Here is a 13806-nt window from a genome sequence, read left to right as displayed (position 1 = left end):
GAGCTTTATTGAGGTATGACTTATCCGTCATTATTTCTTAATATTTTATTCTATGTATTTGTAATACGGATTAGTAATACCGGGATACGATATCAATACAATTTATTATTTCACCACCTGGGATTTCTGACATATCACTAAACGATTTTCCTTGAATGGGTTTCCGATATTTATACAATTTTAATGTTCTCGAGTATTTGTTTTATATCGGGTATCAGTTTTTATTATTTTCATATTTTAATTGAACCAATTGTTAGTTGTTCTTGCAAGTGTTTGACTTGACCCACGTTAGTATCATATTTACTGAGAGTAAACTAAATCTAGTGTTTGCAACATCAATGTATATAACAACCCTTTCATTTCATATAGAATGCAAATACTTGTCGAGCATTTCTCTCCAGCCTAAAGTAGCTAGGCTACCGTTGCGTTGTCTTTCACTTCTGAATAGGCAATGTGACATATCCTTCAAATTTTGAACACGTGTTTGATTTCGTGTTTTAATGTGTAGCACCACGGGAATTAATTCGTTTTACTTGTGCGATATAATCGCTGACACTGTAGATATTCTCTGTGTAAGCTACTTTCTTAAATAATTAACGGCCGATTGCGTTTGAAGAAGCTCCCGCTTAGAATTATTCTAAGCCGGCTATCTAATTGTGAAGTTTTAGCTCCCAGTGAAATACCCCCTGTATCTCGCTTTATTTTGATTGGCATGTGTCAGCAGCGATCAGCTGTTTGAGGTCCACTGAAATAGGACAGCCTGGCAGCGAGGTAAATCTACCATTATTTGTATTCAGAGATATGTACAGTTAGGCTTCTTTATGTTTCTTGGCAACGCGTATCAATATCTTTGCTATGACGTATATTCATAGGGAAAAGAAAATAGAGAGGTTACATTGTACATGATTTAGGATGAACGCTGACGTCACAATCTTTCAGTCGACAGCGCATTATTGGTTAGATGGCCCCAAGGGGACAGCTACATGTTGTTGGATACCGTAAATATATTACGTAATAATACGTTTGACATTCATGGTGTAATAACTGACACAGTAGAGTAATCCTTCCGTCATTTTATTTGTCAAATATATTATGACCGAAACAATAGAAATGTCGGTCTTCTTTATACTGCATTGTGGACAAGATAGGGTGTAAATTGTTAGGGTTTATCGATTATGAATACTATTTACTATAATGAACTTATTTTTGCATGCGATAAGATTTCGCTTATTTCGGTGTCGACAGGAATTCGCTAAAATGTATGGCCGTTAAAGAGGCTATTTATAAAAGTTTTAAAGTTGAAAATCACATTATTAATTCGGCATGAAAATATAGTCAGCTACGAAAACGCCAAAATAAGTCGCTGCGAAAATTGTTAACCGTATTTGTGAAAAATAAAATAGTAGTTTTAATTCCACCACCCCCCTCCCCATCATTGATATATTCTTAGGATTATTAGATAAATTACATGGCTATCCTTTACATTGAATATTGACATTTGTCGATTGATATTTTTATATTCTTTAATAATTTAAAATATGATTACTGAAATTTATTTATCGCATATATGGGTAAAAATTGTTATTCGTGCGTAAGGACACCCATATTCAAGGTATAACATCTTAGCTCTTCATAATAGTTTGATACTCAACATATACATTTTACACGCATTGTTGTGTTTTTTTCAGTTTCTCTTTGAATGTAATATTTCCTTGGCATTGTGTATTATGAAGATGGCAGGAGTCATAATTAGTAACAATCGGTTAGGTAAACAACTCTAGTGCCTTATTCCGTGTAATGTATTTTCCCATATAAAACATGGAATACTTCGTGGAATATAAAATAGGATTTTTAGATATCAACGTAAGGCAAGTGCTCTCTCGGATAAAAAATGAACTTTTTATCCAATACTTCACAGGTTTCTCTACGTTTATATTACGGAAACGACATTTCTGTCTTTGATGGGTTAGAGAAAGACCGTTAACACTTAACAATTATCTACGTGATGTCATCAATACATGTGACATAACCTTGACGTATATTTTTGATGAAATGATCATTTTGGCACATGGATTAGCCTATGATGATGGCCCTATTATAATCCTCTAAACATTTGTTTCATAGTTATATTTTTGTTAAAGTGGATAATGTTATCGTTTCAATTGCCATGTCTTGTCAGATGAAACTTTTCCCAATAAATTGCATTGAAAACAACGCGATTGCTTTCTATAAGATATGTAGAATAAAAGCTGATCAGAAAACACATTTCATATTTAGCAATGAATCTTCAGACGCTTAGTATTCCAAAGCACCTGGTATTATATTATCCTTACTTTTACTATACTTTTCGCAACACTGTTAATAGGACGTGAATCAATCAAACAAACAAACATACAAAAAAGAGTTGGTACGTTAGGTGTTGTTTGGTTTGAATTATTATATTTACGTCCTATTAATATCCAGGGTCATGTTTGTATGTTTGGGAGAATGCGGTATATTCGTCTTTTGTTGATGTTGATTAATGTGAAGTTTAGTGACAAAACGTAGAAGGACAAGACAGCTCAATATCAACGAACAAAATCAAAAGGTGGTAAAACCCGCTGTTATATAGATTCGCAAATTTATAATCTTACTTTTACAAGCAAACACAATTTGTTTGCTTTATATATAGTAATTGCACTGCCAAACAAGTCATCAATAGTGAAAGAATTACCTATCTCTTTCTCTCTCTCTCTCTCTCTCCCTCTCTCTCTCTCTCTCTCTCTCTCTCTCTCTCTCTCTCTCTCTCTCTCTCTCTCTCTCTCTCTCTCTCTCTCTCTGTATGAATAACAACAAGATCAGAATTGAAATTTTCACATTTAATGATTTTTTTCTATCACAGATCTCCGATGTCAATACATCTCAGAAGGCACTCCGCATTCTCAACAATAAAACATTTCTCGTATTTCAACATTTGGTCTCTAATATTTATGGCGTCCGACACAACACGTTTAACGCTAAAATTGAACATTATTGTATTTTATCATATAATCTACTAGTTTATGAATCACATATAACTATGAGATTTGGAATGCAAAAGAAGCATGAATGAAGATAAGAAATATGATCTAAGTACATCTACTGCCCTAATGCTTCGCTGAAATGCCAACAAGCTATTATATAATCATACGAATGAAATAGTCTAGCACTCTGTGCCTTTCAATATATACAAGTTGTATAATTCATCACAGCGATGTTGCTGTTTCGTTAATGTTTAAGCCTCCGATGATCATTGTTGTAGACCAGGCTGGCGTGAATTCGCCAGTTAAAGAACATTCAGTACACGAGTACTGACCACATGCACCATAGCTGATACAAATATAAACCAATGTTCTGGTAAATTGTCATTATGCCAATGTTTCCTGACAAATCGCTATTGGTTTGAATCGCTATGACTGAGTTCATTGACTAAGGTCCAAATTATTTGGATTAAAACATTTAGCAATACATAATATGGGACAAGTGAAACAAATATTTCACAGATTATGAGACGATATACGAGATTGAAAATAAAGAGTTCCGTATTTGCATATTACAGAGTTCCCTCTCTTGTGGTTAGGTACCCATTGTGACGTCAATACTTATGGCAAAAATTGCTTCGTTTTCTATACAAATTATGACGTTACGCTTAAAAACATGACGTCACAATAAATAACTAACCTAGAGGAAGAAAATATGCAATTACAGAATATTATACATACGTCATATAAGATACACCTTTTAGTGTGTCTAACATATTGTAAACACAAAACATTACTTGCGTTAACATTATCTAAATATGATAGTAATGATGGTATTCAAATCAATGCATTGGTTACGTTTGCATTAAATCCGTTTTAGAAATAATATTGCGTCATATCTGTTAAAAGAAAAAAAATCTTTTATTAATTCATTGTTTCTATTTGAAGAATTATACTTCAATATCTACTTGATTTGTACATCAGATGTACATTTATCCTATGGTTTATAATACATAGTGCTAACCATTTAAAATGGTTAAGAATAAAATAAATCTTCGGAGTTTAACTCCTTGCTAAACTCTCCATTTTCGATTATAAAATATCATCTGATAATTATCAATTATTTTGTAAACAATTAAAATATTATCTACCTATATTAAAAAAAAACTGTTCATTAAGCTAGAACTAAATTCTAATAACATCAACATCCGAGGAAACATATTAAAAGAAACATTGAATTAGAACAAACATGTACATATACACAATACAGAGATACAGGCGTCGCGATTGTAGCACAGTTGTTATGATCTATGTAGAGTTGTCGATAGCGAACATTAACATAGTATTATGGCAGAAAGATGTGTCGCTTTAGCGACTTTGACAGAAAAAATGACAAAAATAATGAGATCGACAGGAAAGACGCAAAAAATGTATGACGTAGCACCGCGTTGATGCGTTGTTTACCTCTAAAAGCACCAAAAGACAACAATATAATGTAACAATAGCGTCTTCATAACCTTTAAGGTCACACTCTCCCAACACGAGCTTATCCTATGGATTTCGTGTCTGAACACACCAACTCTGTAAAGTCAGAGACTGGTTATGCAATTACTCTTAAACTATCTGCCCTATTCAGTCGTCCCGTTCATAGACATTTATCAAACGTTCTTTTCAGTGCCAGTCTTAAGAAAGCACTGCAGTTCGGGGAGAAAGGTAGTTGAAAGACAAATAGTTTCCGTCAGTTCGTCCAAACAAACATTTCTTACTAATTCACAGATACATCACAGTCCTAGTTCTTGTTTCTATTGGTTTTCTTCACTTACGCACAGCCACATCTGTCCACCTTCATCCTTGGCAATCTAGTTAGCGCTATGTTTGAGTTATGATCAAAGAACAGCATCGCTAAGTCAGACATTTTGGTCGGAGTGCAGCACGGACCGACGTTACTTATGGCTGACTGCGGCTGACTCAATGTTGGGGACGGTGCTTGTTGAATCACATGGGCATGAAGTGTATCGTCTAACTGTTCACCTTTACATTCCCCAGCGCAGTAATAAGCCGCGTATGTAAGGGGAGCTATCACAAAGTCCCACCCAAACGCGACAAAATCAACTTCTAGGGGATACCTGCAGCAAGCTGTCTCTTCTCGTGTGTCACAGTAGAGTTCCGTCGACCTCTTAGAGCGTGTAGACTTCCTCAGCGATGTGCGAAGATCAAGCATTGGTTCCTACAAGTAATAAGTGACAACGATGATAAATGCGTTCAAGAAACTATAGAAATTAGCATTCAAAATAGTTATTTTTAAAAAGGTAAATGGATCGGTACAGATAAATAAATAAACAAATAAAATGAAAATTTCCGTAAATATAAATTACTTTAACGAAAGGATACTTTGATTATAATTGTATAGGACGATAATTAGTACTGGATATTGGTTTTTAAATTTGGACATTTTTGTGTTAAGGGACATTGCTTCGAAATTCGATCAAGTTGCCACGTTTTTACTCCATTCAGATATGTTTTATGATTTACTGGTTGAAATGTTCTTAATTTTTGCATAACTTGATAAATTACGGTTGACAGGGGCGTTAGGTGACAATATCATCACCAATGGAATCAAAGTTATCGTTTCGTCATAACACACCTGTTCACAGCCAACCAGGTGTGGAGGTAAACATACTAAACAAACACAGCTGATACGTTATAGAATGAGTTGATTTATACATGCATTTCACCATAAAGTTTTTAATCTGGTTGTGGTATCCAAAGTGAAGCCTTTATTCGCGTTACAATGTAAGTGTTATTAGTCAATGCGAAGTAATACGTGTAACTGCAATCATATGCCTAACTTGGGTTTTTGTTTGCTTAACAACTAACAGTGAGACCGAGTAACCCACATTATTATTCTGTGTGTTTTCTCTTTGAATTATATTTGATTACTAGTTCATAACTCAAGGGTGTATTTTACTCCCAGCTGTGTTTGTGTATGAAGGTTATATATCAGAACTCTGACGAAGCGTTTTCACACCTGTCGTAATAGACTTAATACAATTACCAGATGTACAATAGTATTTAACTCGATTTAGTAATATACCTTTGCCTATATCGCTCGAGCTGATATTCTATATCATGATACGCTTTCCTGGTTTTAAATAGACACTCGAGATTTATATTGACAGTACAAAGGTCCATCATATGATATGTGAAGATTATGCAAAACTTTGAAATCTTTTTGTTTGTGTAATTCTTTTCCAACACATAACAAATAATTGGTTGCCGTAAATAGTGGTGTATAAGTGTCCAATTTATATTCAGTCGGGACAAATCTTTTTCGTTATCTGATACTATTGTACATTGTATATAAGTATAATGATATAATATGGACCAAGGATGTCCTTTACATTTTCACTTCTAACGGGGTTGGATTTTCAAGCGCTGTTTCTAAAGAGGAAGGCCTGCTCTTAAAAAATGTAAGGTGTGGTTATTCTTACTTAACGATTAATAATAATACTATAATTATAATAAATTAGAAGTAATAACAAAATATCATCTCTAGTCTTCTATAAACATTGCTGAATCATGATATGTAATCAATTTAGTTATATGAGATTTGTCGTAAATCAAAATAATGAAAATCTTTCTATTCAAAATCTACACCAAGGTAGCACTATATAAGATGTTGAAAATAATAATTTCAAAATGTTGTCTTTAAAAAACCTTTAAAACGTATTGCTTTCTATTTCTTAAAAAATGGTTATATCGGATTTTTTTTATAAAAAATGTATTGTTCTAAAAAATGTATTGTTCTCTTGCCAAAAGCTCACAAAAGACTGTTAAATAAAGTTTCAAATGGTAAGAACTCTCATTAAACTCTTCCAATCTTAGGAAAATTAATAAAATACCCTCTTTTACGTTAGATAGTCTTGGATAACATTAACAATGACAATGCAGTGTTTAGTTTGCCAAATACAACATATACATTATAATTTGTCCGATGCTTGTACCGAAGTTTTGCTCAATTATTTTCATCGTAGATGCACTATTATTCAATGTTTGTTGACATTGATATAGTATTATTCAATGTTTGTTGACATTGATATAGTCATCCCTTATGGTACTATTGTGAGAACTTATATAGGCATTGTCTGTTGTTCAATCTCTTTTCAATTTAATTCAAATAATTTTTTGTTGAAATTGAAATGATTGCCATTTTATCAACTACTTTATGTGATAATCATTTTCTTGTTATAGAGTGTTACATTGAGAAAAAATGAAATTCAGGTTTCTATAGAAGAAAAATACTCGTTGTTATCACTCGAAATGACTAAACATAACTTACATAACCATCATCATCCCCAAATGTTGGTGGAAGTACAACTAGGTTGTGGCCTGTCTCGTCCAAAGCCTCCACAACGAGTCCAAGGTTCAAATGAGTTCGGTAGGTCCATTTCTGCACCTCGTCAAGTATATCAAAGTGATGCCAACCAGATGCTTTCATATAATGTCGTTTTCTTCTGCCGATTTCTCGTTTGGTTGGAACTTTGCTAAATTTGCCGGGCGGGTCGATGGTGTAAACGTATATTTCAGTCATATTTCTGTCTATTATATCATCGGGGCTGATATACACCCATAGTAAAGCCTTGTTTGTTTCCTTTTCTGGGGAATCTTGCATATCAAAGTATATGGTATTAGGGAATTGCTGGTCCATTTCAGCTGGAACTACAAATAAATAAAAAAAGATATCCATGAAGAATTCAGTACCCTATACATTAATGATATGTAATATAATAATATACGGGTTAAAAAGGAGGTCTCATTATTATTTAGAAATTTATCTAATCCAAATTAGATATTTTCCCCCATTTTCTCCACAATAGTGTTGTTGGATGATTATTTTACACAACCACTCATTATTAATGCCATGTTTGATTGCTTTTAAGAAAATGTTCATTTGGATTTTGTATTTTTATGTAGGTATTAAACATTATTTCAGCTTTGATCTCTATTCTTTCATTCTAAATATTTTTACGGTCGTTTGAGGAAGAAACATATCTGATCACTTGTTATCTTATTCATCACATTTCTCCCCCCCCCCACACACACACATAATTATCCGTTCTAAAGCTTTGTGCATTGTCTATGTCCTACGTCTATTTTAGATTGCTTTTTATGAACTTTCGTTTCCTAGGTTATTTGCATTATTATTATTTCATACAAATGCTATTCTGGATAACTAGAAATTGCAAAGGTTGAATAAATGATACCGCGAAAAATCATCAAATACGGTTCCGCTTATGACACATTCTCTTTATTGATCCAATTATTACTTGGAGTTCGCACATTTCCTGATTTGACTCAGCTGATGTCTAAATACGCCTATCTATTAACCTCTGATACATTACTCATTCATTCATCCATTTTGTTAGAAAACTATTATAAGGTCAACTCAAAAGTGATTCCATTCCACACACCTTGCTTATTTTACAGTTGTTATTTGTGTATAATTAATTGATTTTACGATGTCATTAAACGTAAAACCTTGGATTTTCGCCCCCCCCCTGCCTTGATCATGAAGCTTAGCTGACCTAGATTTGAGACAAATCTGTGTAATCTTGCATGACAAAAGCATTTTATGTGAGCGGAGAAAAATGAGGATACATTAAAAACGCCATTTCACTTCAGTATCAATAGAGGTGAATGCCCAATGGACTATAGGAGGACAGAAATTAGGTAATTAAGCGGCTCAGAATACTACTACATGTCATGATGACATGCGGGTCGATATACACATTGCTAGCCTTGAACCACATCTCGTTTAAACTGAACCGTATTAGTTCACTGTTCTTAGGCTTGATAGAGGTAATTAATGAGTTAAACGCAGAATGTTGGAATTCTGATGAGATTTCTCTGTCCTTCACGACGTATACTGTACTGATGTTAAACGTCTGTAATTAACTTTGTTCTTTCTGGAATAATTAATGAGTTAAACGCAGGTTGTTGGAAATCGATTCTAAGGAGGTTCCTCTGTCGCTACCATATTGATAGAGAAGTCCTCTGATTATGTTTATTTTCATAGAGTTATATCAATCGTAAAATGGTGGTCGCAAAAACATATATTCCGTTACTCATTTACCGTGACCGCCAGAATCGGGAAAACAAAGTACCGGATAAACTAATCATTTATAGGGTATCTAATGTCGAATAAATATTTGAAAGTGTCTTTTTCAGTTTTAATAATTCCTTGTTGAAAGCGAATTTGTCTTTCTTGTCCTTTAACAATACGTCTGGTATCACAAGTGAAATAGTGAAGTACGTCAGCAATATGATCTGTGCACACAGCTTCAGTGCCGATAGTCATCACTTCTAACTGCTATAATGGATGCTTTAATTGATGTAGTGACTGGATTAAAAGGTATCATTATTGAAAGCAAGTAAAAAAAAACCTCTAATTAAATCGCTTTGTCAATAAGTATGCCCCATTTTGTTTCGGCAAATGGATATGATCCCCTTCTTTAATGAATACATTTTGTATTTGGTACCTGTCGCAATGGTGATGAATCTTTGAAGTACGTGTACGTGGTATGCTCTCTAGTTTTACTATACTAAATCGAAGTGTAGATTCGTTATATGCATTACAGTAATGTTTAGATTTAAGATTTGTAATAACTACGCATGCTTACTATAAAGCTGCCGTTTATCGAATCACTACACATATTAACTTATTTCGTCAAGGTTCAGTTAACTAAAATTCCAAATTAACAAGTATTACTTCTACTCAGTGATTGATATTGGGACATACAGAAAAAGAGAGTAACATTGAATGTATAGATGTATCGCTATACTATGTTTGGTTATTAACCGAATTTATCCTATACGTACACGACCGTTGCCTAACGACAGTATAACTTATGTCAGTTTGATAATTTATTCATATTTCTTATTCTTATGGAAGATATACAGGAAGTTTCCACGAGCAGACATACATTAGAATAGATCTGAACACATTCTTATACCGTCAACATGGTGAAAATGAAACAGCAATTATTATAGTGGTATAAGATTCAATTGTGTATACACTGTGACATATTTTCATCAGCATGACAAATCTCCACAGCTAGTTCTTCGAATGTTACAAAACCATTTTAAATTCTACTCTTTTATTCTTATGATGGCTCTTCAAAGAACCAATCGAGAATTCGTAATATTGCAATACGTCGACGCATATAGATAGTGTAAATAATAGTCTATATGTCAACGAATCTACCGGTATTTAACAATACATTAACCGTATCGCACTCCGCAAAAGTCCTAGTGCGATTTGATGAATAGGCGGTATTTGCGAAGGCCGCGGTGGATTACTGACCTAGGCTAGAAATAACCTCGACCTACATACATCTATAGGGATTTTATCGTCTGGATCTTGGCAAAACTAAGGTACAAAAAAGCTCACTTGTCGACAATTCTCAACTGGAAAATATATAGCGCTAACATTGGTGTTGAGTGCTGAGTAGACGAGGTTCTGTTGGTGTAGATGGTATTGTAAAACCATTATTGTACAGCGAATGTTCTAATTACTATGGATTACATGTTAATAAGTGGTTTGTTATCGTTTTCATGTGTATATATTCTCATGGACTATATAAACTAACATTAAACCAGGTAAGGATTGTAACATCGATATACCGGAATTATCTTTAGATAGATAGCTAAAATGCATAACTTTGTATCATATCTGTCCCATAAGCTGCCGTTGCTTACGACGTTAGTGTAGAAAGTATAGGGTGTCGCTATGCAGAAATGCAAATACTTCATACTATTGCTCTTGCGCACAAAGACTGCCTTCTAAAACAACTGTTTTCAACATTTTTTGTTAAGTTGTACTTTTGTTTATCGTGTTATAAAATCAAATAAATGTTTGACATTCCGATATATTATTCATTTGATGATAGACGGATACTATAATCACTGTCTCAAACTATTAAATTATAGAAACCGTTATATTCTCAATTCTATTTAGTTTATCAGATCAAAACACTTGCAAAGACACCTTGGTAGCCGGAAGAAACAACAACAATTGACTCAAATTTATATAAGATAGGCAACGATATGATAATATATGTGTATATAACAAGTAATCTAAAGTGAGGTGTCAGTACGAATGTAACTGTTAATAAACTGCCGATGGCAATGGGAGACCACAAATACTAAATATTGATATATAATATATCGAAATACCCACCGTGATGGATAATTATCTAGAACAAATATTTCTTTTTATTTCTTTCTGTTCTGAACATTTTTTGTAGAGCGGTTTAGATATAAATGCTAAATCTAGTTATTTTTTAGCGGTGCAACATTTGCATAACATTGTGATTATAGTAACTAGTGAATAATTACCTACCGATAAATAGCAGTAAAAAACACAAAGAGATGAAAATCATCTGTTAGAGTTTGATAATAGATAAGAAACAAACCCAGTACAGTTTTGTAGAATTCGATGGTGATTAAATGAACAAAAAATGAAAATATGGTTATTACACAAATACAATTTATCAGGCAAGGCTTTTGTAAATATCTTTATGTGTGTTTAACACATGTATAATATCATGTATAATATCATCGAAACCAACAGAATTTGCTTTGGCTTTACTTTAAATCATAATTGAAATATGATTATTTCTAATGGCTGTTAAATGATACGTACGTTCTCTAGCGAAACTATATGTCCTTTCCGGCTGTCCATATTCCTCCTGCACATCTTGGTATCTCAATTTCTCCTCCTTTCGGCTATTTGGTGAATCAGATTGCATTTGAGCATTTTCATATTTTTCACGTAATCGTAAAAACGACGGAACCTTTGGTAATCGTTTTGCTGTTGTGTTTGGCATGCCAAGTACATCCAGTTTCAAGACATGTGAAATTCTGTTTTTTATTGCTTCCACACGGTGCCGTTTCTGTTCGTCTCTGATTGTACACATCTGACACTTTTGTTGCTTTGGATTTTTTACTTGTTCTATTTCTTCATAGTAATAATAATCTGTCGAATTCGCCGTATCATTCAGCATGTCATACTCATATTCAATATTGTTTTTGGCACGAGCACGCTCCAATGCCAACTCAGAATAATAATCGTCATCGTAAATTTCATCTGTTAAAGTATCATGCTTTGGAATGGAAGGTAGATCCTTATTAACCTGTTCTAATGTCTGATAGGTATTGTTTGGCTGGTTAATCGCTACAGCGTATACAGCCGAGAACAACACAGAGAACAGGAGAGGATGGCAAATGTGATGCATCCTTACTCGTTGACAGCTATCAGCTGATTGTTCCGGTGTAGCGGTTACGTTAGAGATGGTTCGGAGCCGCGGCCCTGAGCACGCTTTTATACTGACCCAGTGGTCAAGCTACGGCATTGAATAACTACCGTCGTATCAATTACCGTATAGCATAGGTCCAGACGAAAGATTGACAGACTTCTTCAGATGGTTAAGCATTAGGCTTTAAGCATTTAGTGGATTCTACCCACCCCTACTAAACACTATGCCTGCATCACAGTGTATTTGTTACTCGCCAGTCAGCTGTTCGAACGCTCGCTTCTTCATTTCGAAGGGATAAATTGCTCAGTGCCAGTGTTTCGATGTTCGTTGCCAGCGAACATCAAATATGATTACATTCTACATATACCTTTTTCTCACTGAGTGTCAGTCAATTATTATAAGTCATCGAAAGTATTTACAATACCAGTGATTATGGAGAGGTTTTTTCCGTTGACGTGTATAAGTATGGATCATCTTATTCGCTTATTACCAAATTCACAGAAATCTTTATTGGATGAATTAAAAAAATAACGTGGTCTATTATACTAATGTTTATATATTAAGAAATTATGTTTAAACGAATGATACATTGGCTAAAAGACATAAAAAGTTTACAAAACCATAAGGAATTTTAGTTATAAATTTCCAATATGGCTTCTCTTAATTAATCTTAAGGAATATCGAAAGATATCGTTTGCGTCGTATAATTTAAGATAATTATGAAAATTAAATGAATATAGAATCAACAATTAATAAATTATATGAATTTAACTTCTATTGTTTGACAGAATTACACAATTCAGGATATTAAGTTTTCATATGATGTTTAGCTTAAAAAATGTAGGAAGCATGGAAATTTCGGTAAGGAGGAAATTTATATTCAAATTTTCTTCATATATAACAGACTGAATAATTATCTTCCGTGATTGGCGATGCCATTTGTAAAGTAACTTGAGTATCGATTTTAACAAGTTAATTGATTAAATAATGAAATAAAATGCGTTCATTGAAGTTGCGTTATCAAACTATTGTAGAAAGAAATCGCCTAATAAAAATCGCAAAACGCGAATAAAATATTGTTTCTTAAGTGCTATATTTGTGACTGATAAAATATTCTACGTTCAAAAGCATGTGGAACTGTGTCATTACCGAAATAACTTTGTTTGAACAAAAGTCAATGGTTGATTATTTTATTTTAAGCATTTTTATTCGACTTAATAATTAGATGTGATGAAATTGTGATAAAACTTAGATGATAAAGTGATTTAATTGCTATATTAGACGTACAGTTTCATTACATAATTAGTAAGAGAGCTAACATTTTCATTTAGAGTAGTATTTCATTTTTATGTTTTATTTTCAAAGCAAAAGAATACCTTTTTAATAATACTAACGCTCGTTTTTCTCGACTTTTATGTTTTCATTATTGTATCTATATACATTTGAAATTAATACATTTCATTGTTTAGCTTTATACTGTTTTTCAGAGT

General features: G+C 33.3%; 1 protein-coding gene across 1 annotated transcript; it reads right to left on the bottom strand.

The window, feature by feature from the left end:
* Nucleotides 1–2843: 2843 nt before the first annotated feature.
* On the bottom strand, nucleotides 2844–12629 carry LOC138314845 (growth/differentiation factor 8-like). Its single transcript, XM_069255429.1, has 3 exons — nucleotides 11704–12629; nucleotides 7339–7718; nucleotides 2844–5226 (listed from the first exon to the last, which is right to left on the bottom strand). The coding sequence occupies exons 1-3, from the start codon at nucleotides 12293–12295 to the stop codon at nucleotides 4819–4821; spliced, it is 1380 nt and encodes a 459-aa protein (XP_069111530.1). The 5' UTR covers nucleotides 12296–12629; the 3' UTR covers nucleotides 2844–4818.
* Between the last annotated feature and the right edge of the window lie 1177 nt (nucleotides 12630–13806).

The sequence above is a fragment of the Argopecten irradians genome, chromosome 2 (genome assembly GCF_041381155.1).
Source record: "Argopecten irradians isolate NY chromosome 2, Ai_NY, whole genome shotgun sequence".
NCBI classification, from domain to species: Eukaryota; Metazoa; Mollusca; class Bivalvia; order Pectinida; family Pectinidae; genus Argopecten; species Argopecten irradians.
This window is presented reverse-complemented; position numbering and strand designations above follow the sequence as displayed.

Coding starts and splice junctions, on each gene's coding strand:
- LOC138314845 (XM_069255429.1), bottom strand. CDS start 12,295: ATGCATCACATTTGCCATCCTCTCCTGTTCTCTGTGTTGTTCTCGGCT. Junction 7,719..11,703: donor ATATAGTTTCGCTAGAGAAC/GTACGTATCATT, acceptor ATTTATTTGTAG/TTCCAGCTGAAATGGACCAG. Junction 5,227..7,338: donor TTGGGGATGATGATGGTTAT/GTAAGTTATGTT, acceptor TATTACTTGTAG/GAACCAATGCTTGATCTTCG.